This window comes from Theropithecus gelada, chromosome 2 (assembly GCF_003255815.1).
Source record: "Theropithecus gelada isolate Dixy chromosome 2, Tgel_1.0, whole genome shotgun sequence".
Lineage (NCBI taxonomy): Eukaryota > Metazoa > Chordata > Mammalia > Primates > Cercopithecidae > Theropithecus > Theropithecus gelada.
Window position 1 is genome coordinate 81,799,766 of NC_037669.1, and position 23,339 is coordinate 81,823,104.

The following is a 23,339-nucleotide window of genomic DNA, read 5'->3' on the forward strand; positions in this document are numbered from 1 at the left end:
AAAAAAAAATCAAATTTATAGAATCACGTGCTTTAACTTTAGCAAAAGAAGAGACGAAGCACACATTGCAAACACACTTTGATCCCTGCAGTGAGATGAGCGTCATGATCATGCATGCTTCTCTTCTCCCTTCTCCGGGCCTTTTGAAGTCTACACTCTCAGCTGTGGGATGGTCTCCTTCCCTACCAGGAGAGCTGGTCTCCACAATGACTTCAAAGACAGCTGATGTTCCAAAGAGGAAAAACACTGCAAAGAAGCACTCCAAAATCCTTTTGACCTCAAACATGACTACAGAATGGATATGGCTTTTTAAATAGCCACTTCCTGCAGCATTCTATAGTACAATGACCCTTAAATGACACCTACACAAATTACATAATTTGCTAAAACGGAAACATAGTAATTCCATCTTACATCAAAGTAAAGAAAAAAAAATTTTTTTAATCTGAAGCTCAATTAAATAGTAATTTTAAGCAAAATAAAACCTTCACTTGTTCAATAATCCTCACAATGCCCTAAAACTGTACAAATGGATGAAGTGAACATAATTTCAGGGAACTACCCACTACATGTTTAGCAGGCCAGAAGAGACAACAACATAGAAACTCTGATCCGCTGGAAATTATGCTTTTTCTTTGAGCTCTGGTATCTGAGGTGGCCAGCTCCTCATCCTTCACGCCCTTCGCCGGCAGTGACCTGAGTACCTGCTGGAGACTGAAGTGCTCCCTCCTAGGCCATGTCTCCTCTACCTTCCCCCTTTTCCATTGCCTCAAAGACAGGCCACCTGGGAGCCCTTCCGGAGCCTGAAAGAGGAGCTGGTCACTGTGTCATGATCAGCCACAATGTGCCATCTCTCCTCCATAGCACAGTCACAAGTCCCCAGCGGGGGACGGCACACGCTTTCCCGTCACAGAGTTCTGGAACAAAGTCCAAAGACCACTTACTAGCATTGCGGCCTAACTTCTCTGTGCTTCAGTTTCCTCATCTACAAAATCATGCCTTCAGGGTTCTGGCGAATATGAAACAAGACAGCATATTTAGAGCAGCCAGCACAATGGCCAGCTTTGTAACTGTTCGTTTTCTTCCCTGCTAAGAAAATAGCAAACACAAAGTTTCTGCAGGTTAATATATCAGGGTTCTAATCAGCAAGCACAGGAGACTGCGGCAGCACTGTGAAGAACGCCCAGAAAAAACAAAAAGCAGCCATTCTCTTTGAATATGAGAAACAATTTTATCAGTCTCTGATTTCTAAGAAGGAGTACCATGACTCCAGCCTCTGTTGTCCTAGATTCTATGCCCACTTTTGGCTAATTTTTTTCTCTGTGTTTTTCAGGTTATCCTCCATGAGCATAAATTATTTTTACAATCAGGGAAAACAATTTTTGGAAAAGTTTCTCAGTTTGCTACACATGTAATTTAAAATAAGAAATCCTGGCCAGGCACAGTGGTTCACACCTGTAATCCCAGCACTTTGGGAGGCCGAGGCAGGCGGACTGCATGAGCCCAGGAGTTCAAGACCGGCCTGGGCAACATGGTGAAACCCTGTCTCTACAAAACACACACACACACACACACACACACACACACACAGACACACACACACACAACACACAATCCAGCTGTGGTGGTGCGCGCCTGTAGTCCCAGCTATTTGACGGGCTGAGTCGGGTGGATCGCTTAAGCCCAAGAAGGATCATTTAAGCCCAGGGAGATGGAGGCTGCAGTGAGCCATGACTACACCACTGCACTCCAGCCTGGGCAATAGAGTGAGACCCTTTCTTGGAAAAATAAAATAAAATAAATAAGGAATCCTGAGTGATAAAGATTGAGATCATCTGAGCTTGGATAAGAGCCTGGTATTATAAATGCACCTTTTTTCCTCTGACAAGGGACCTTTTGGTCATTTTACTACTCATCAGTACTTTCTGTGCTAGGGAAACTGGGAAAACAGAAGATGAAAGTAAAGTAAATGAACTCTTCTACTTGTATCAGGGCTGCTACAGCATTTAGTGGGAGAGAAGCTTGAAACTATAGGCTGAAGTCAAGCTACAAGTCCCTACTGGTTTTAATAACGATCACCATCACTAAGGATAACATACACATAAACCTATCCTACTTAGTCTGAAAATGTTGCTGTGTCATCCTGAGACACCAGCTCCAATTTCATAACCAACTGTGAAAGTGACCACACACACATGCCATGCAGACATATCTTCGGAGCAGGAGGTATAACTCCTCTGCTTATGAGGCACTTACTCTCTGCCTTCTAGCCCTCAGTTTACTCCATCTCCCAACAATGTTTGGAGTGAGGCATCACTACATCTCTTATACAACAAGAACCCTGAGGCTCAGAGAGGGTAGATGCCTTAAACAAGGGCACTTGACTAGTAAGCGATGAGAATAGAACTCCGCCCCAGGTCAGTCTGACCCAGGGGCACAGCGGTTCCTACCTTCTATGCCCTTGGACACAATGCTTTCACATGCTCCAAGGTCTCATTTTGATGAAGAGAGTGCAGCTGGGCAGGCAGAACCGGTCTATCAAGTCAGGGGGAAGCTGAGAGGCTGAAAGGCAGAGTAAGGACAAGAACCCAGGCCTGGAGAACATGAGCTACTATAGCAACAGAGCTCTCAGAACACCACAACCACCTGGTTTTAATACCCCTACACTTTGCAGCCTACCTCCTACTACATGGACACAAACTGCTGGAGCTGAGTGTAATCTGAGCACCACCTAGAAGTTATGTACAAATCAGAAACTATTTTTTCTCCCGAATGTTAAGCAAGTCCCAAAATGTACTTTAGGCAGTTAGGAAGCAGCAGAAAGGAACACTTTTACAACAACATGCCTAAAGTGGACATCAGGTTTACATGGTCCTCAGCAATTTGAATAGCAGTTAATTTCAGTTGTACAAAAACGGAACAGGGTCCTCCACGAAGCTGTTTTGCTTTCACAGTGTGCTCCTGTTAAACTCCCAAAGGTACTAACAACGGGTGCACCTCAATGAGCTTCCTTCCTGTGTGTTACTCTTAAAAACCACAGAGGCTCTGGGACTCAATGGTTATAAAACCCCAATGGCTGCAGGGCCAGCAGGTTCTAGACATTAAGCTCAGTCTTTCTCAACCAGTTCAGCAGTTTGAAGAGAGCAGTGACCTAAGGTTTGATATCCAATATGGTAGCCACTATGCACAAGGGACTACTGAGCTCTTGGAATGTGGATAGGGTGACGAAGGGACTGAATTTTTAGCTTAATTTTATTAGTCTAGTGGCTACAATATCGGATAGTGCGCAGTTACAGACTGTTTATTTGCAGGCACAAACACAGATATTTATGAAAATGTGGCCAGGTGCTGTGGCTCACATCTGTAATCCCAGCACTTTGTGAGGCTGAGGAGGGCGGATCATCTGAGGTCAGGAGTTCGAGACCAGCCTGGCCAACATGGTGAAACCCCGTCTCTACTAAAAATACAAAAATTAGCCAGGCGTGGTGGCAGGCGCCAGTAATCCCAGCTACTCTGGAGGCTGAGGCAGGAGAATTGCTTGAACCCGGGAGGCAGAGGTTGCCGTGAGCCGAGATCGCATCACTGCACTCCAGCCTGGGTGACAGTGAGACTCCATCTCAAAAAAAAAAAAAAAAAAAGATATTGATGAAAATGAAAGCATACTGGCTGGGCACAGTGGCTCACACCTGTAATCCCAGCACTTTGGGAGGCTGAGGTGGGTGAATCACAAGGTCAGGAGTTTGAGACAAGCCTGACCAATATGGTGAAACTCCGTTTCTACTAAAAAAATACAAAAATTAGCTGGGCGTGGTGGCGCGTGCCTGTAATCCCAGCTACTCAGGAGGCTGAGGCAGGAGAATCACGTGAACCTGGGAGGCAGAGGTTGCAGTGAGCTGAGATCGTGCCACTGCACTCCAGCCTGGGCAACAGAGCGAGATTCCATCTCAAAAAAAAAGAAAGAAAGAAAATGAAAGCACACTAAACATAGTGTGTTATGACTTGCTTTTTCTCTCACTTAATATAAGATGGATCTCTTTCCATAACAATACATTTGGGATTTTATTTTTAATTTCTTTTGGAGATGGGGTCTGGCTCTCTTGCCTAGGCTGGAGTGCAGTGGTGCGATCATAGCTCACTGCAGCCTTGAACTCCTGGGCTCAAGTGATCCTCCCACCTCAGCCTCCCTAGTAACTGGGGCTATAGGCATGAGCTACCATGCCTGGCAGATATTATTTTTAATGTCTGTATCTGTGCTGCTCAGTATAGCAGCTATAAGCAATATGTGGCTACTGAGCACCTGATATGTGGCTACTCCCAATAGAGATATGCCGTACTTGTAAAATACACACCAGATTTCAAATGCTTTTATGACAAGAGGAATATAAAATATATTAATTAAAAAAAAAATACAGGGTCTCACTCTGTTACCTAGGCTGGAGTGTAGTGGTGCAATCATAGCTCACTGCAGCCTCCACCGCCTGGGCTCAAGGGATTCTTCTACTCAGCCACCTGAGTAGCTGAGACTACAGGTGTGCACCACCACACCTAACTTTTTTTTTTTTTTAAGTTTTGTAGAGACTAGGTCTTGCTATGTTGTTTAGGCTGGTCTTGATCTCCTGACCTCAAGTGATCCTCCCTCCTCAGCCTGCCAAAGTGCTGAGATTACAGGCATTAGTCACTGAAGGTAGCATAGTAATAATTTTTACAATGATTGCATGTTGAAATTATAATATTTTGGATATACTGGGTTAAATAAAATTAAATTAATTTCACCTGTTTCTTTTTACTTTTTTAATGTGGCCACTAGCAAATGTAAAGTTACATACGTGGCTAGCATTATATTTCCATTGGACAGCACTGCCCTAAGGCCTCTGTTGTATGTAGTGAATTAACTCCATCCCTATGTAGCCAGAATGGAAGAACTGAGAAGATGGTCACACAAATCATTATCTGGTTCTGTGGTTCAGAAGGGGACCACTAGCTCATCCTCTTTCAACCAATGCATAGTGGAGCCATCCATCAGGTCCACTACTCTGCAGGTCCTGACAACAGATCAGCTTAGGGATGGCTGCCAACTCTTACCTCTTTCATTCAAAGTTCACTAGTCAGCCGGGTACGGTGGCTCACACCTGTAATCCCAGCACTTTGGAAGGCAGAGGTAGGTGGATGACTTGAGGTCAGAGTTCGAGACCAGCCTGACCAACATAGCAAAACCCCATCACTACTGAAAAAACACAAAAATTAGCCGGGCGTGGTCACACATGCCTATAGCCCCAGCTACTTGGGAGGCAGGAAAATCACTTGAACCCGGGAGGTGAAGGTTGCGGTGAGCCGAGTTTGCACCACTGCACTCCAGCCTGGGCAACAGAGTGAGACTCAGTCTCAAAAAAACAAAACAAAACAAAGTTCACTAGCCTCACAGAAACCTTCATTCTTGCCCTTTTTGTACCTCATTTTCTTCAACTAAAAAATTGGGATAATAACACATGCAATTCAAACTATCATGAAGGTAAAACAAAAATCTAGAAAAGTTTGGCAACTTCTTATAAAGTTAAAACATACATTTAGCCTACCAATCAGCAATTCCATTCCTAGGCATTCACTTAGGAGAAATGAAAATATATATCTACACAAAGACTTTACCCAAATATTCATGGTAGCTCCATTCATAATAGCCCCAAACTGGAAATAACCCAAATATCTACCAACTGGTGAATGGATAACAAAATAATGTTAAATCCATACAATGGAATACTACTCAGTAATAAAAAGAAACACATAACATCATAGAAGAATTTCAAAGCTTTATGTTAAGTGAAAGAAGCCAGACAAAAAAAAAGACTTTATTGTATAAGATTCCACTTATAGATAATATTCTATTAATAGAAAGGATGAAACAATGGTAACAGAAAACAGATCAGTAGTTCCCAGGGACCAGAAGGAGAGCAGGGTCTGCAAAGGGGCACCAAGGAAACAACTGGAGTGATGGAAGTGGGTGTGCATATATATATTTGTCAAGATTTATCAAATTGTTTACTTAAAATTGGTAAATTTCATTGTATGTAAATTTTACTTCAACAAAGTTGACCAGAAAGAGAAACAGAGAGAGAAAGAATTATCTAATCCCTTGAGCCCAGGAGTTCGAGACCAGCCTGGGCAACATAGTGAGACCTTGTCTGTATGAAAAATGAACATGGCCGGGCATGGTGGCTCACACCTGTAATTCCAGCACCTTGGGAAGCCGAGGCAGGCAGATCACTTGAGGTTAGGAGTTCGAGACCACCTCGGCCAACATGGTGAAACCCCATCTCTACTAAAAATACAAAAAAATTAGCTGGGCATGGTGGCACGCACCTGTAGTCCCAGCTACTCGGGAGGCTGAGGAAGGAGAATGTATTGAACCTGGGTGGCAGAGGTTGCAGTGAGCCGAGATCGCGCCACTGCACTGCAGCCTGGATGACAGAGCCAGACTCTGCGCCCCCCCACCCCACCCACCCAAAAAAAGGACACAATTAGCCAGGTGTGGTGACGCGAGGCTGTGGTCCTAACTACTCAGGAGGCTTAAGTGGGAGGATCGCTTGAGCCCAGAAGTTTGAGGCTACGATGAGCCAAGAGCACACTACTGCACTCCAGCCTGGTGACAGAGTGAGACTCTGTCTCAGAAAGAAAAAAAAAAAAAAAAAAAAGAAAAAGAAAAAAGAAAAATAATTATAGAATTACTATAAAGCACTTGGCTTGGCATATAGTGAATGCTTAAACAATGTCATCTATTATGACAAGTAACACTCCCCTTTCAGTATTACTCAAGGTGTCTAAAACTAAACTTAGACTCATCATCTTCCTGGGAAAACCAGCTACCCTTCATCTACCTTGTACTACTTCTCTAATCATTCCCTGGTGTCTCTGTTTCCCTTGTGGCCTCTACTTGGCAGACTTTTCCTCTATTGTGTTCCTCCCCTCTCCCTGCCATAGACCTGAGCTGTGGCCTCTCTAACTTCACTGTTCCATTAGCATCCTTGACTCTCTTCTCTCCTTCCTTCAACCTTTCCACTGCACCTTGCACACAGACAGTAAATTAAGCTTCCTAAAATGCCACTTTTATGAGCCACACATCCACCCAAACCCCCTCACTGTTGTTCAGATTCCTTAGCCTGGCATCTAGGAAGCCCCACAATTGGCTCTAATCTTCCTTTTCTGTCTTTTACTCCACACCAGAATCTTTCCCAATAAACTCAGTTGGAATGAATGAACAAACAAAGGCAGGAACCAAGTCTGTCTTGCTTAGACCTGTACCCCAAGTGCCTAGGCCATGCCAGGAACACAGGGCATACTTATAGCAGTATCTGCTGAATGAACTAATGAACTCCTGAAGTCTACAAATGCAACCTTGGCCTTAGAGAAGAATCATTCTTCAGATTTTTAAACTGAGATCCTTATGGTGGGTTACTAAGAGTTTGTAAGAGGATGAACAGCGAGGGGCCCCAGAAGGTGTTTCAGGATTTATGTGTTAAAGGCTATAAAGCTTTTGTGTCTACTTTTTAAAAATAATAACTTAAATATCAATAAAACAATAACATAAATATTTTTTCCCTCGGCCGGGCGCGGTGGCTCAAGCCTGTAATCCCAGCACTTTGGGAGGTCAAGACGGGCGGATCACGAGGTCAGGAGATCGAGACCATCCTGGCTAACACGGTGAAACCCCGTCTCTACTAAAAAATACAAAAAACTAGCCGGGTGAGGTGGTGGGCACCTGTAGTCCTAGCTACTTGGGAGGCTGAGGCAGGAGAATGGCGTGAACCCAGGAGGTAGAGCTTGCAGTGAGGGGAGATCGTGCCACTGTACTTCAGCCTGGGCGACAGAGCAAGGCTCTGTCTCAAAAAAAAAAAAAAATACAAAAAACTAGCCGGGCGAGGTGGCGGGCGCCCGTAGTCCCAGCTACTCGGGAGGCTGAGGCAGGAGAATAGCGTAAACTCGGGAGGCGGGGCTTGCAGTGAGCTGAGATCCGGCCACTGCACTCCAGCCTGGGCGACAGAGCGAGACTCCATCTCAAAAAAATAAAAATAAAAATAAAAAAATAAGTATTTTTTCCCTTTAACCTAGAATAGAGTAGGAGCTTCCAAATGGACACACAGTAAGTATGGGATGAATTGTGGAAGTCATGAGTATGTTCATAACTCAGTTGGTTTATCACAGTTTTTACCATTACACAGTATTTTAATTGACTTTGCTCTTAGTCATATACATGATTTCATTCACATCCATAATAAACCACTGACTAAATGTAGGCTCAAGCAATGCCAATGACAAAACACATGTTAGTGAGAAGTTAGAAATACAAGTGAGAATTATCATAAAACCGGTAATTCTACAAGTTGTCTGAAGATGTTCTCAGGGCCTTAAGTTGTATTCCTCTGATCATGATTTAAAAATATATATAGTTCAGATCCCAAACGATATAATTTTTAGTAATATACTGATCTAAATAAAATTTTTTTTATATTTAAAATCACTTCCAGAGAGAGTTTGTACCATTCCCTATTACTATGAAAGGAGTTTGCGAGTTAGAAAAGGCTGAGGCATACTGATTTAGAACATTTTCTCTGAAATGCTGGCTCCTCTGTTAACCACTCCAAGTTCCCTAAGCCCCAGGGAGGACCTGACCAGCCTCTCCCCTGTGCCCTGCTCTCCCAGGCAGAGGGGCCCTTTAGTATAGTACTTTGCTTCATCTTTGCTTTTGTGGCTGCTATATTGACTAGGATGTCAGCTCCCTGCTTCATTCATCTTTTTATCTTAACAGGCAGCACAGTGCCTGGCACCCAGAAGACTCTTGGTAAGTATCTGTTAATGTTCCTGAGATCAAATGTCTGTGTACTGATGTTGGAACCCCTTTAGGGATTAACAAAAGCTGGGAGAGGAAGAGCTGAAATGGGCATTTGCTAGGGGCTGCCTCTCTTCAGGTCTGGGGAGCTCATGGCTGAGCACTGAGGCCTGCCCACTTGTTTTTTGCTTTCTTTTGTTTTGTTTTGAGACAGAGTTTTGCTCTTGTTGCCCAGGCTGGAGTGCAATGGTGCGATCTCAACTCACTGCAGCCTCCGCCTCCCAGGTTCTAGCAATTCTCCTGCCTCAGCCTCCCGAGTAGCTGGGATTACAGGTGCCCGCCACCACACCTGGCTAATTATCTGTGGATTTTAGTAGAGATGGGGTTTCACCATGTTGGCCAGGCTGGTCTCGAACTCCTGGCCTCAGGTGATCTGCCCATCTTGGCCTCCCAAAGTGCTGGGATTACAGGCATAAGCCACCGCACCCAGCTGACCACTTGCCTTTTCCATCACCATTGAACACCAATAGCCAGCTCTGCAGCCTGGTAAGGAGGTCCTGAGCTGCATCTCCCAAGCATGGCTGTCAAAACGTGTTACTCCAGGGTAAAAAGGAAAAAACAGGGGAAACCTACTCTTTGAGGTGTCACTGATGTTTTTTGCCACTTATTAGCAAAGTAATCACAGTTGACAGTGAGAGAAACTTTTAAATAAATAATTTTCCTTTTCCCATTCAAAACATACATTTGAATGCCGAAAAAGCACTAGATAGTAAGCGAGTGCTCTGGCAAATACAATAGTAATAAACAACAAAACAAATGACACTTATGTGCTGGGCTTTGTTCTGAATACTCCATGTGGATGAGCTCGGTTAATCCTTATAGTAGTCCTAACATACTCTTTCTATCCTCACATTACAGATGAAAAAACTGAGGCTGGAGAAATCAAGCAGCAATTTGTCCAAGGTCATTAAGCCACTGTTACTCTTCCCAATTATATACAGTTTTACCTGGGTAGGATTGGGGGAGGGGGGTTATAAACAGAAAACAAGGTAGTAAGAAATAATAGGTGTATAAAATGAGTGTACCTTTGAGGCACATATACTCTATGGGAATTTCAGAGGAAGGAAAATTATATTCAGTTTGGCAGACAAGAAGCAGAAGTACCCCGTAACACATTTGGCAGGTACAATGGTCAGTAGTAGTACACAAGAGCTTTACCTCCAATAATGGCATTCTTTCTCAAATTCACTTATTCAGCAAATGTTTGCTGCATGCTTAGTATCTATGTGCCAGGGACTGGGCTAGTTTGAAACTGAATCAACACAGCAATACATAGACAATAAAGTCTGGATTTAGAGAAAAAAACAAAACAAGCCTCAAAGAGGTAGAACAAGCTGCCTGCACCCCTTACCGTCTACAGTGGGAGGAAGCAGAGGTGCGTCCTGTATGCACAGACCCTCCTGTCCACCCTCAACAGCATGAGAGCCCCTAGAGCAGCGACTGCTCACCACTGCACTCCTAGAGACCACAATGCTCATCAAAGAGCGGGAGCTTGACAAGTGCCTGTGAAATGTGGAATAAACCAGTGCCAGGCTGCTGGTGAATATGGTGGGCTACATGGTCATATGCATAGATGCCTACAGCATGGCAGTGTGACACTTAGCCATTCCCTGTGCTCTCGCAGACCAGCAGGGTGCTGTGGTGCTGGTCTGATGCTAGAGGTCTGGTGTGAGCAGGCTTATTTCTTTCTGGCTTCATTTCTCTCTACTTCTGCCAAGAGGAACGTGTGCAGGACTAAAGTGCAATGAGTCCCTGCCCAGGAATCACTTGTTACCTGGCAGAAGGGCAGGCTCAAAAGGAAGGCAATGAATGACTGAGAACGACACTGCTTCCCTTTTCACCACTATAGGTGGCTCTTAGACATTTTGAGATCCAGGATTCTCCCATACCAACACTCCATTGACTTCCCCCCCAGTCCAGCAAAAAATCCTCAACTGAATTATGAGGAGAAATGATCTATTTCTGATGAACACATCAAAGAAATGTGAGCAGCCTTGTTTAAATATTATAAAGAGGTGCTGTGACAGCAGGTGGAGCCATGGTTGGTGCTCCAGAACCCTGCTCTCCCACACAGAGCCCTTTGCCCTTCCCCAGGCCACTGTCTAATAAGTCATCTGTGCACACACTGAAATGCACCAGGCAAGCTGCAACCCAAAGCAACTTGTTTTCAAACTAAGAGGACATAGTTCATCTGTTGTTCTAAATACAGGACTTTCTTAAAGTAGGATATTTTGGTATTATAGTACATTTGGCATTTGGTATTATAGTACATTTTTTTCAGATGCACATATTTCACCAACACCAACTAAAATAAGTAATACTCCAAGTTTACAGTTTTAAAACGTTTTCCTTTTTCTTTCTTTTTTTTTTTTTTTTGGTTTTTTTTTTTTTTTGGAGACAGAGTCTGACTCTGTCGCCCAGGCTGGAGTGCACTGGCACGATCTCAGCTCACTGCAACCTCTGCCTCCCAGGTTCAAGCGATTCTTGTGCCTCAGCTTCCCGAATAGCCTGGGACTACAGGCACACACCACCCACCTGGTTAATCTTTGTATTTTCAGTAGAGACGGGGTTTCACCATGTTGCCCAAGTTGGTCTTGAACTCAAGCCATCCACACACCTCAGCCTCTCAAAGTGCTAGGATTACAGACAAGAGCCACCATGCCTGGCCTAAAAAAGTGTTTCCAACAGTGATTCTTACCCTAAGACCCAAAGCCTAAGAATGGGCTTCAGGTCAGTGAGGTTCTGAGAGGTCACAAAGACATGTTTATGGGTATTTATGAATAGGGAAGCAGTACCTCTGATGAGATCCTTAAAGGAGTTGGGCCCAAAGAGCTAAAGAACTTGTGCTTAGAATATATTCTGAAACAATTCCGATAACAATAAAACTTGGTTGTTTCTTGGAGTTTGGTAAACAGGTGTTTATATTAAATTAGTTTAGTAGCCTTGTAGGTTTAAAAAAAAAAATAACATTCTGAGTTATAAAACAGGGTGATGACTAAGGCTTCTTTCTGGGGTACTGAAAATGTTCTGGCTGGGTGCTGTGGCTCATGCCTGTAATCACAACACTTTGGGAGGCTGAGGCAGCTGGATCACCTGAGGTCAGGAGTTTCAGACCAGCCTGGCCAACATGGTGAAATCCCATCTCTACTAAAAATACAAAAATTAGCCAGGCGTGGTAGCGGATGCCTGTAGTCCCACCTACTCAGGAGACTGAGGCAGGAGAATCACTTGAACCCGGGAGGCGGAAGTTGCAGTGAGCCAAGATCACACACCACTGCACTCCAGCCTGGGCAACAAAGCGAGACTCCTTCTCACAAAAAAAAAAAAAAATGTTCTAAGATTGATTGTGGTGATGAATACACAACTCTATAAATATACCAGCCGGGCGCGGTGGCTCAAGCCTGTAATCCCAGCACTTTGGGAGGCCGAGATGGGCGGATCACGAGGTCAGGAGATCGAGACCATCCTGGCTAACACGGTGAAACCCCGTCTCTACTAAGAAATACAAAAAATAGCCGGGTGAGGTGGCGGGCACCTGTAGTCCCAGCTACTCGGGAGGCTGAGGCCGGAGAATGGCGTGAACCCGGGAGGCGGAGCTTGCAGTGAGCTGAGATCCGGCCACTGCACTCCAGCCTGGGCGACAGAGCGAGACTCCGTCTCAAAAAAAAAAAAAAAATAAATAAATAAATAAATAAATATACCAAAAGCCATTGAATTGTATATTTTAAATGAGTGACTCATATGGTATGTGAATTATATAAAGTTTTATTCTGTTTTGTTTTTGAGATGGAGTCTCACTCTGTCATCCAGGCTGCAGTGCAGTGGCACGATCTCGGCTCACTGCAACCTCCATCTCCTGGGTTCAAGCAATTCTGCTGCCTCAACCTCCCAAGTAGCTGGGATTACAGGCGTGTGCTACCACTCCCAGCTAATTTTTGTACTTTTAGTAGAGACGGGGCTTTACCATGTTGGCCAGGCTGTTCTCAAACTCCTGACCTCAAGTGGTCTGCCTGCCTCGGCCTCCCAAAGTGCTGGGATTTCAGGCATGAGCCACCATGCCTGGCTCAAAACACTTGATATTTTAACTTCAGCTAAAAATGGTTACTTACCCTAAATGTGGTTGTCAGCAAGGTGAGCTGGAGACTAAATGGTCAATCTGAAGAAACTATCCTCCTCCTGAGGTGCAAGTATTTACCAAAGACAAAGCACTTGGTTCCATACTCCTAAGTCAAAAGTTTGAAACCACAAATGAAGGGCCACTGTCATCTCTTCTGAAGAGGAGTCAACTTTAATTTCCCCCGTACATCCTTGGTGCTTGCAAAGGAAGGCACTGATAAGAATGACTTCTCGTTTAAGGAAAAAAACAAAGGAAAAACCCTTTTACTCCCCCTCTGGTATCCCAAACACTTAAGCTCTTATGACTTCTAAAATGGGATCCATCTCCCCGTTTCTCAGGGTGCCAAAAGCTGGAACATAAAAGAGCTTCATTTCCTATAATCTCTAGCAGCCTAAAAAGAAACCACTACTTGCCCTGCAGGAGGAACAGAGGGGTTTATTTTACTTGCTCCAAATAAACCCATTTAAACGCTTTTTTTTTTTTTTTTTTTGAGACAGAGTTTTGCTCTTGTTGCCTAGGCTGGAGTGCAATGGTGGGATCTCAGCTCACCGCAACCTCCACCTCCCAGGTTCAAGGATTCTCCTGCCTCAGTCTCCCGAGTAGCTGGGATTACAGGCATGCGCCACAACGCCTAGCTAACTTTGTATCTTTAGTAGAGACGGGGTTTCTCCATGTTGGTCAGGCTGGTCTTGAACTCCTGACCTCAGGTGATCCACCCACCTCAGCCTTCCAAAGTGCTGGAATTACAGGTGTGAGCCACCACACCCGGCCTTAAACTTTCAATCAACAATCTAGGCTGGGTGCAGAGGCTCACACTTGTAATCCCAGCACTTTGGGAGGCCAAGATGGGAGGATCACTTGAGGCCAAGAGTTTGAGACCAGCCTGGGCAACATAGGGAGGCCCTGTCTCGACAGAAAATTTAAAAATTAGCCAAGTGTTGTGATGCGTGCCAAGTAGTTGTAGTTCCAGCTACTCAGGAGGCTGAGGCAGAAGGACTGTTTGAGCTGGAGCGGTCAAGGCTACAGTGAGCCACGATTGCTCCATACTGCCCTCCAGCCCAGCTGAGACCCTGTCTTAAAAAAAAAAAATCAGCCAGGCACAGTGGTTCGGGCCTGTAATCCCAGCACTTTGGGAGGCCGAGGCGGGTGGATCACCTGAGGTCAGGAGTTTAAGACCAGCCAGGCCAACAGGGTGAAACCCCGTCTCTACTAGAAATACAAAAAAAATCAGCTGGGCGTGGTGGCAGTCACCTGTAATCCCAGCTACTCGGGAGGCTGAGGCAGGAGAATCGCTTGAACCCGGGAGGTGGAGGTTGCAGTGAGCCGAGATCGCGCCATTGCACTCCAGCCTGGGCAACAACAGTGAAACTCTGTCTCAAAAAAAAAAAAAAAAAAAAAAAAAGGCCGGGCGCGGTGGCTCAAGCCTGTAATCCCAGCACTTTGGGAGGCCGAGATGGGCGGATCACGAGGTCAGGAGTTCGAGACCATCCTGGCTAACACGGTGAAACCCCGTCTCTACTAAAAAATACAAAAAACTAGCCGGGCGAGGTGGTGGGCGCCTGTAGTCCCGGCTACTCGGGAGGCTGAGGCAGGAGAATGGCGTAAAAACCCGGGAAGCGGAGCTTGCAGTGAGCTGAGATCCGGCCACTGCACTCCACCCTGGGTGACACAGCGAGACTCCGTCTCAAAAAATAAAAATAAAAAAAAATCTATGTATTGAACGATCTCAAGATCACAATCCACATGGAAGCTAAGTACACATAGGTGGCTCTTTCCACCGTTCCCTAGGGAAGCAAAACATGTAACTATCTTTTCACATAAAATAAACCACAGCCCCAGAATCTTAGATTTCTTCCTAGTAATTATAGTCAGGTACTCGGATTTATATTCCTATTACGAGAAACCTTTCTCATGGGATAGTCCTCAAAACAGGTGATATACGGGGATTGAGTATCACCAGCCCATAAATTAGGCTGCAAAAAAAAACAACTTCTGGCCAGGCACGGTGGCTCACGCCTGTAATCCCAGCACTTTGGAAGGCTGAGGCAGGCAGATCACTTGAGGTCAGGAGTTCAAGACCAGCCTGGCCAACATCGTAAAACCCCATCTCTACTAAAAATACAAAAATTAGCCGGGCGTGGTGGCTGGCGCCTGTAATACCAGCTACCTGAGAGGCAAGGCAGGAGAATCACTTGAACCTCGAAGGTGGAGATGGCAGTGAGCCGAGATCACACTACTATACTCTAGCCTGGGCAACAGAGTAAGACTACATCTCAAAACAAAAACAAAAACAAAAAGACCACAAACCCCAACAACAACAACAACAAAACCAACATCTTCGATAGGCAGAGACAACTTACAATCTCTAAATGAACTAATTACCAGTACCTAAAAGCTTTCAACTCAGGGTTTTCCGACTGCATCCATCTCAGATTTCCAGGACAAGTGGGGAAAAATACATAACCACATAGAATAGATGCCCAGCAAATAACTGCTCTTATATTTTATTATAATGTGTGGAAGTGCTGCAAGATGGCCGAGTGTAGTGGCTCATGCCTGTAATCCCAAACTTTGGGAGGCCAAGGCAGACAGATCACCTGAGGTCAGGAGTTACCAGCCTGGACAACATGGTGAAACCCTGTCTCTACTAAAAATACAAAAATTAGCCAGGTGTGGTGGTGGGTGCCTGTAATCCCATCTACTAGGGAGGCTGAAGCAGGAGAATTGCTTGAACCCCGGAGGCAGAGGTTGCGGTGAGTCGAGATCACGCCACTGTACTCCCATCTGGGGAGCGAGACTCCAGCTCAAAAAAAAAAAAAAAAAAAAGGAAGTGCTGCAAGTTAACTACCACACACTATGCAAACATCTTTAAAAGAATATATATATTTTTTTGAGACGGAGTGTTGCTGTGTCACCCAGGCTGGAGTACAATGGCTCAATCTTGGCTCACTGCAACCGCTGTCTCACAGGTTAAAACAATTCTCCCGCCTCAGCCTCCCAAGTAGCTGGGCCTACAGGCACACCCCACCACACCTGGCTAATTTTTGTATTTTTAGTAGAGACGGAATCTCACCATATTGGCCAGGCTGGTCTGGAACTGCTGACCTCAGGTGATCCACCCGCCTCAGCCTCCCAAAGTGCTAGGATTACGGGCATGAGCCACTGTGCCTGGCCTAAAGAAATTTTTTTTTTTTTTGAGACTGAGAGTGCAATGGTATGATCTTGGCTCACTGCAGCCTCCACCTACCGGGTTAAAGCAATTCTCCTGCCTCAGCCTCCCAAGTAGCCAGACTACAGGCATGCGCCACCATGCCCAGTTAATTTTGTATTTTTAGTAGAGACTGAGTTTTATCATGTTGGTCAGGCTGGTCTCGAACTCCTGACCTCATATGATCCGCCTGCCTCGGCCTCCCAAAGTGCTGGGATTACAAGTGTGAGCCACCATGCCTGGCTAAGAAAATTTTTTTAAGTATTCAGTGTAACTTGGAATTCTAAAGAAAAAAGGGAAGTGCTGCAAGTTAACTATCACACACTATGCAAACATCTTTAAAAGAATTTTTTTTTTTGGCTCAAATAAATAGCATTCTAAAAGGAAGTTCAAATTCTGATACTGAGTACTAGATTACCTTAAAATTTCAGGATCTGAAAGCAACAGTGTCTCCTAATTTTGCATTATATTTGAATAGTTATTCTGGTGATAAATAAATAGAGTTTAAAAGTCTATAAAAAGGGTCAGGTCACTGATAAGAAGCTGAAGTTCAATAAACCAAGCCACTAAAACCATCTGTTTCGGCTGGGCACGGTGGCTCATTCCTGTAATCCCAGCACTTTGGAAGGCTGAGGCGGGTGGATCACGAGGTCAGGAGATTGAGACCATCCTGGCTAACACGGTGAAACTCTGTCTCTACTAAAAATACAAAAAAATTAGCCAGGCGTGATGGCGGGCGCCTGTAGTCCCAGCTACTTGGGAGGCTGAGGCAGGAGAACTGCCTGAACCTGGGAGGCAGAGCTTGCAGTGAGCCAAGATCATGCCACTGCACTCCAGCCCAGGCAACAGAGCAAGACTCCATCTCAAAAAAAAAAAAAAAAAAAATCTGTTTCATGAATGGTAAAGATCCTAGTTGAGGCCAGGTACAGTGGCTCACGCCTGTAATCCCAGCATTTTGGGAGGCCGAGGCAGGAGGATCACTTGAACTCAGGAGTTTGAGACCAACCTGGACAACATAGCAAAACCCCACCTCTACTACAAATCAAAAAATTAGCCAGGTATGGTGGTGCATGCCTATAGTCCCAGCTGCTCAGGAGGCTGAGGCAGGAGGATTGCTTGAGCCAGGAGATTGAGGTTGCCATGAGCTGTGATCCTGCACTCTAGCCTGGGTGACAGAGCAAGACCCTGTCTCACAATGAAAAAAAAAAAAAGACCTCAGAATCCAACATAACAAAGGCTCCATGGACGCAGGAGCTGTCTGGTTCACCATTCTAGCTCTAGCGTGTGCCCGGCACATAGGTATTTAATACATTTTTGTTGAATGAATGAGTATAGCTGAATAAATAAGCTATGCAGGAATGCAGTTTCCAAATATCAAAAGTTCAAGGAGAGATCCATTTTCAGTAAAGATTTTAACATGTAATATTACCTTTCCCACAGATTTTTAAAAAATGTTCTCTGTTGTGCCTTAACTATCACTATAATTATCTGTTTCTCAAAAACAAAATGTCTAAATGGAAGATAAATAGTCCCTGATCCAGATGAACTCCACAGAAGAATATTTAAAAAAGAGAAAACTGCCAGGCATGGTGGCTCAAACCTGTAAACCCCGCACCTTAGGAGCCCGAGGCGGGTGGATCACCTGAGGTCAGGTGTTCAAGACCAACCTGGTCAACGTGGTGAAACCCCGTCTCTACTAAAAATACAAAAATTAGCCGGGCGTGGTGGTGCATGCCTGTAATCCCAGCTACTTGGGAGGCTGACGCAGGAGATCACCTGAACCTGGGAAGTGGAAGCTGCAGTGAGCTGAGATTGCACCACTGCACTCTAGCCTGGTGACAGAGTGAGACTCCATCCCCCACACCCCCAAAAAAGGAGAAAACTGAGATGAAAAGCTATCACACATAGCCTACCTACCAGCAAATCGGATATGCACATTTGATAACAGCGCTTTCCAAAACTGTCTGTTTCCTCTGGTTTCAATTTCAGCTAGGTAAGCATTTTTTTAGTCTACTGACTTTAAAGTTTTCCCTTTTATGTAGCCAAGAACTTATCTTTCCGTTGTCCTCTCTTGGTCCTCTCAAATTTTCTCACAACTCACCTGTGTGGCTTTTCACCAGAATTCCTTTTGTCTGGAAAATCCTCCTTCCTCCAAACCTAACCTGAAAGCATCCTCCCCCTAAATACTAGCCTTTCTGATTTTATAGAAGCTTAATTTCCTTGCAGCAGACGGCTGGTCTAGTTCTTAATGCTAAATTCATTTTGCTCCATAAAAATGATGCATCATGGCCGGGCGCGGTGGCTCAAGCCTGTAATCCCAGCACTTTGGGAGGCCGAGACAGGCGGATCACGAGGTCAGGAGATCGAGACCATCCTGGCTAACACGGTGAAACCCTGTCTCTACTAAAAAAATACAAAAAACTAGCCGGGCGAGGTGGCGAGTGCCTATAGTCCCAGCTACTCGGGAGGCTGAGGCAGAATGGCGTGAACCCGGGAGGCGGAGCTTGCAGTGAGCTGAGATCCGGCCACTGCACTCCAGCCTGGGCGACAGAGCGAGACCCTGTCTCAAAAAAAAAAAAAAAAAAAAATGCATCAGCATCAGCAAAGCACAGAATCGCCTACCAACACACGTCCTTTCTGCCAGTAGCTCATCCAAATATGCCTTTCTGGTGGTGACCTTGTGTTCCCTTCATCCTTCTGGTGACTCAGTTTTCCAAACCACAGAATTTTTCCCTACCAAGTTCATAAATCCTAAATCATTTTCAGTTATAGGTTGTTTCCCAGCTGGGTGCAGTGGCTCACGCCTATAATCCCAGCACTTTGGGAGGCCAAGGTGGGAGGATCACTTGAGGCCAGGATCAGCCTGGGCAACACAGCAAGAACCCCATCGGTATTAAAATATATATATATATGTGTATATATATACACACACACATATATATATGTTTCCCAAGGTTAAACTTGATAAATGAAAGGAACTATGGACAGAAATGAGCTTACTTGCAATAATGCCCTCTAATGTGTTCAACCCTTTCCACAAATGTTGTCAGGGAGTGAAGAGATGGAGGGAGGAAGAATACGCTTCACAAATACTTCATTAGGATGATTTCATTTGATCTTTCTAACAACCTTGGGAGACAGGCAGGGCAGGCACTTATTACTCCCATTTACAGATGACAAAACTAAACTTCAAAAAGGTTTAAGCGACTTGCCCAGCCTATATCACATGACTAGCAAATATCAGCCCAGACCTGTATTAAGGTCTTGCCTCTTCCAACCCCAAGTCTGTCTCTATCTCCGTATGTTTCTGTCTACATACAAGGAGTAACCTCCTAGAGATTCAGCATTTCAAAGGGAGAGTAGAGCTCTGACTTCTGGAACACCATCTCCCTTCAGCTACCAAGCTGGAAAGTCATCTTCAGTCTTCCCAAGAAAAAACAGTGCCTTTCTCTTCTATATGCCACTCTTAACAACTACTTTCCAAAATAATTTCCAACAGTTCCTGTTTTAAAAAAGACTTACTCATAAGACACTAATAGTTCAAAAAGTTTGCATCAGCATATGATTTTCTCAATAAAGTTCAGGGCTGATGCAACATTTCTCAGTCAAACTTTACAGCTAAAATGACAAGAACACAGAACAGTCAAAAAATTATGCAAGATAATGCTACAGTTTTTCACTCTACCACATCTGCCTCGATGGGTCTCCTGTGAGTCATGGTCTTTTGTGTTCAGTCATCACTATAAGAACTGCCATTTTCTACCTTAAATTATTTTATTTTTTAAAGAAAAGATCTGCAGGGCCAGGTGTGGTGGCTCACGTCTATATACCAGCACTTTGTGGGGTTGAGGCAGGAGAATGGCCTGAGCCCAGGCGTTCCAGACCAGCTTGGACAACATGGTGAGACGCTGTCTCTACACACACACACACACACACACACACACACACACACACAGAAAAGAGCTACAATAAAAACAGAATCCTATTACATCTTTCGCCACCTAGCTAAAGCACTGATCTCTAAGTTATTTTTTCAATGTTCACAATTACCTTTTTACACAAACAGAAAAAGAGGCATAGTAAGGTTGAAGTTGGATTATTTAGTCATTTGATAAACACATTTGAAATCCTATCAAAAACCAGGAAATGAGACCCCAAAGTGAGGGAGAAATGCCCCTCCTCTTGTAGCCTGGTGAAGACAAAAAGGAAAGAAGTAATTATAGGACAAACTAATCAAGATTAAGGTGTGGGTAGGCACATGGGCTGGGGCTGTAGAAATCACAGAATGCTTGTATTTATAAACATCTATCTCTTTACTTTCAATACAAAATAAACCTAAAAGACTCGACTCTATTCCCTGAAAGGTTATAAGACTTACTTGCCAATAGTCAAATCAAAAATCAAATTTAATAGCTGAATTACTCTTGACTCCTCATCCTAAATTTCAACCATTAAGCCATATTCCCTTTAGGCACAAATGATAGCAAGTTTAACAAATTCTGCCCTATATGTGCCTTCTCACATGTCTACAGAATAGGATTAAAGATACGCAGAGTGAAACAAATAGTACTTTTTAAAAAGATAATAATTTTCTTAACTGGAAGTGAATGCTTTGAACAATTCAAGCCCTACAAAGCATGGCTGTCAGAAGAGGAAACTGAGGTTCAAAAAAGTCTCACTTTAATACAACAGAATGAAAGGTCTCTTTGAAGTCATCAGAAGAGCTCGAAGGAAAAGAGAAACAGAAGCCTATTGTGAGCTTTAGCCTCCACATGATGACCCCCCAAGCACACTGCAATGGTAAACAAACAAGCCTCTGAGTCTGAATCTGATTCGGTGGCCTGACAAAACATCACAATTGAAGGAATCTCTCTCCTCATTCATTACTTTTCCAAAAAAGTCCCACTAGCTGGAGCTCCAGGTTTCTTGCTGGTTCCTGGATTTATTGCTTGGAAATTATAATGCATAGTGTGCCTTTCAAAAAAAAAGGTACAAGCAAATGAAAACAACCACGGTTTTAAAGCCCCATAAAAGACAGTGTATGTAGCAGAAAAAAACTCTGCCAGTGTTTACTATGAGGACCTATTACTCCTTTATGCTACTCGAGTGGATTTTAAACTCAAATGAATGCTACCACTGCCCACTAAACAGCAAGTTAGAGAAGCACATTCATACACCTGCTTAACAGCCCCGCTGACTTCCCCACCACTTTCCGGGGCCAGGGCCAAGTGGCTGACCTGGAAACGCGGCTGTAGACCCCAACCACTTGCACTCTGCTGTCCCAACAAGTAGGCTCTGAAGTCACACTTCATTTGGCCCGGCACACCCTCATCCCCATCACCCAGACCCTCAGCTGCAGGGAGGAAATTCCACGGCCTCAAAAAGGAAAAGGCTGGAAGCTGGCAGAAGTGGATGGTCCCGAGCGGTCTCGTTCCTGCTTCCCTGGTCCAAGGTGAGCCCGAGGCTCCCGCACCCCCAACTCGGAGTCGCTTTCCTGGTCGCCGCCAAGCTCCTTCCACCCCGCGGCGCCGGGGGCTGCGGTCCCCATCCTCGGCCCCTCTGGGCCTCAGCGTTCGCCTGGGCCCCGGGGGCCCTGACCCAGACCCAGCGGCGCGCCACAGCCTTCTCGGCCAGGGCCGCCCACCCCGTGGCCCGGTCCCCGTCAGACGACCCTGCCCGGCCCGCGCCTGGCAGCCCGCAGCCCCCTCGCGGCCCGGGGCCGCCCCCCGCCGCCCGCCGCCCGCCGCCCGCCCGCCCACTGGGCCGCGCACCGTGTGGGACTGCAGGCTCTGGCTCGCCTCGATGGCTGCTGTCAGCGGCACCGTGTCGTCCAGCAGCACCTTGCCGGCTGGCGGCTTCTCCATGAAGGCCATCCCGGGACGCCCGGCCGCCGCCGCCTAGGGACGCGAGGCAGGAACCTGAGGCGCCGACTCCCGCCGCCCGCCCGGCTCCACCGTTCCGCTGTCAACACGCGCCGCCCCACGCGCCGCCGGGCCCGCGGGGTCCTAGCGCCACCCTTCCCGCTGCCGCCGCCCAGGAGTCCTAGCGCCGACCTAGCGGAGTACGTGTGGGGGCCGCCAGCACTGTCCCCGCTGGCCGCCCCTCCGCCCTGTGGCTGCCATGGGCTCGCGCTTCCCAGCTCCTCGCAGCCGCACCGCAGACCCCGTGCCCTTAGCTCCGGGCTTCGGACCAGTGAACACCACCCTAAGCCATCACCACCAGTATCCTCAGATCCAGGGACGCCTGGTCCTGAGCCCTGGGATCCAGGAATCTTCAGGGCGAGATTTCCAAACCAGGCCTCTCAGAACTGGGCTTTTCTGGGACCGTACGTCGTGAAACCCTCAGAACTGGACCTCTCTCACCACCCCCCCAGGCCCAACGACCCTAAAACTCAGAAAAAGGGCCTTCAGGATGGGACCCCCAGTCTGAGCCCTGCAAACCCAGAGACTTTCTGAAACAAGCCCTTCCGATTGAGACTTCATAGGGACTCTTGAACGAGGCTCCTCAGGCCTGAACACCTAAGAGCTGGACCCCATAATTGGAGGTCTTGGACCTCAGAACCCTCAGACCCAAGCTCTAAGAACTGGAGACCCTATAAAATGGTCCAGAGACCCCCTAGCCTCTACTCTTGGCCCCTACTGCCTGCTCAACCACATCCCTTAGACTTGGGAGTTTTTCATCCCACCATATGGGCTAGAAGAAATTTAAACCAAGAGTCAAGTCAGAGAATCTTGGGATCCACTTCTCAGCCCTAAATCTGCCCACAGTCTGCCTGAACCCGAAGCCATAATCCTGGCACCACCTCATCCCCCCATCTCCATACACACCTAGAAATTTCACCCACACTGGCCTTTCCTAGGGCAGCACTCCAGGATAGTGAAGAGTTAAATTTAGAATCAGAGGACTATCATCTCCATGGCTCTGGCATTTACCAGCTGTGTGATCTTTAATAAGTTACCCAACCTCTCTGAGTTCCAACTCCCCAATTTGCAAAGTGGAGATAATATTATTTGTATGAAAAGGTTAATACAAGGAATGCAGTAGACCGGGAAGGGGCTTGGCACATAATAAAAACTCAAACGGTGGTCAGGCATGATTGCTCACGCTTGCAATCCCAGCACTTTGGGAGGCGAAGG

At 45.8% G+C, this 23,339-nt stretch overlaps 1 protein-coding gene across 19 annotated transcripts in view; it reads right to left on the reverse strand.

The window, feature by feature from the left end:
* PXK (PX domain containing serine/threonine kinase like) overlaps positions 1-22,184 on the reverse strand; it is a 97,633-nt gene extending 75,449 nt beyond the window's left edge. For 7 of the 19 annotated variants that reach the window (XM_025374443.1, XM_025374413.1, XM_025374409.1 and 4 more), the window contains exon 1: positions 21,975-22,184. In XM_025374443.1, the coding sequence (XP_025230228.1) occupies positions 21,975-22,076 (102 nt within the window). In that variant the 5' untranslated portion in view covers positions 22,077-22,184. Of the gene's footprint in view, positions 1-21,473; positions 21,740-21,974 lie in introns of those variants that run through there. The other 12 variants (XM_025374429.1, XM_025374472.1, XM_025374433.1 and 9 more) reach the window with 5 other exon arrangements.
* Positions 22,185-23,339: the final 1,155 nt, after the last annotated feature.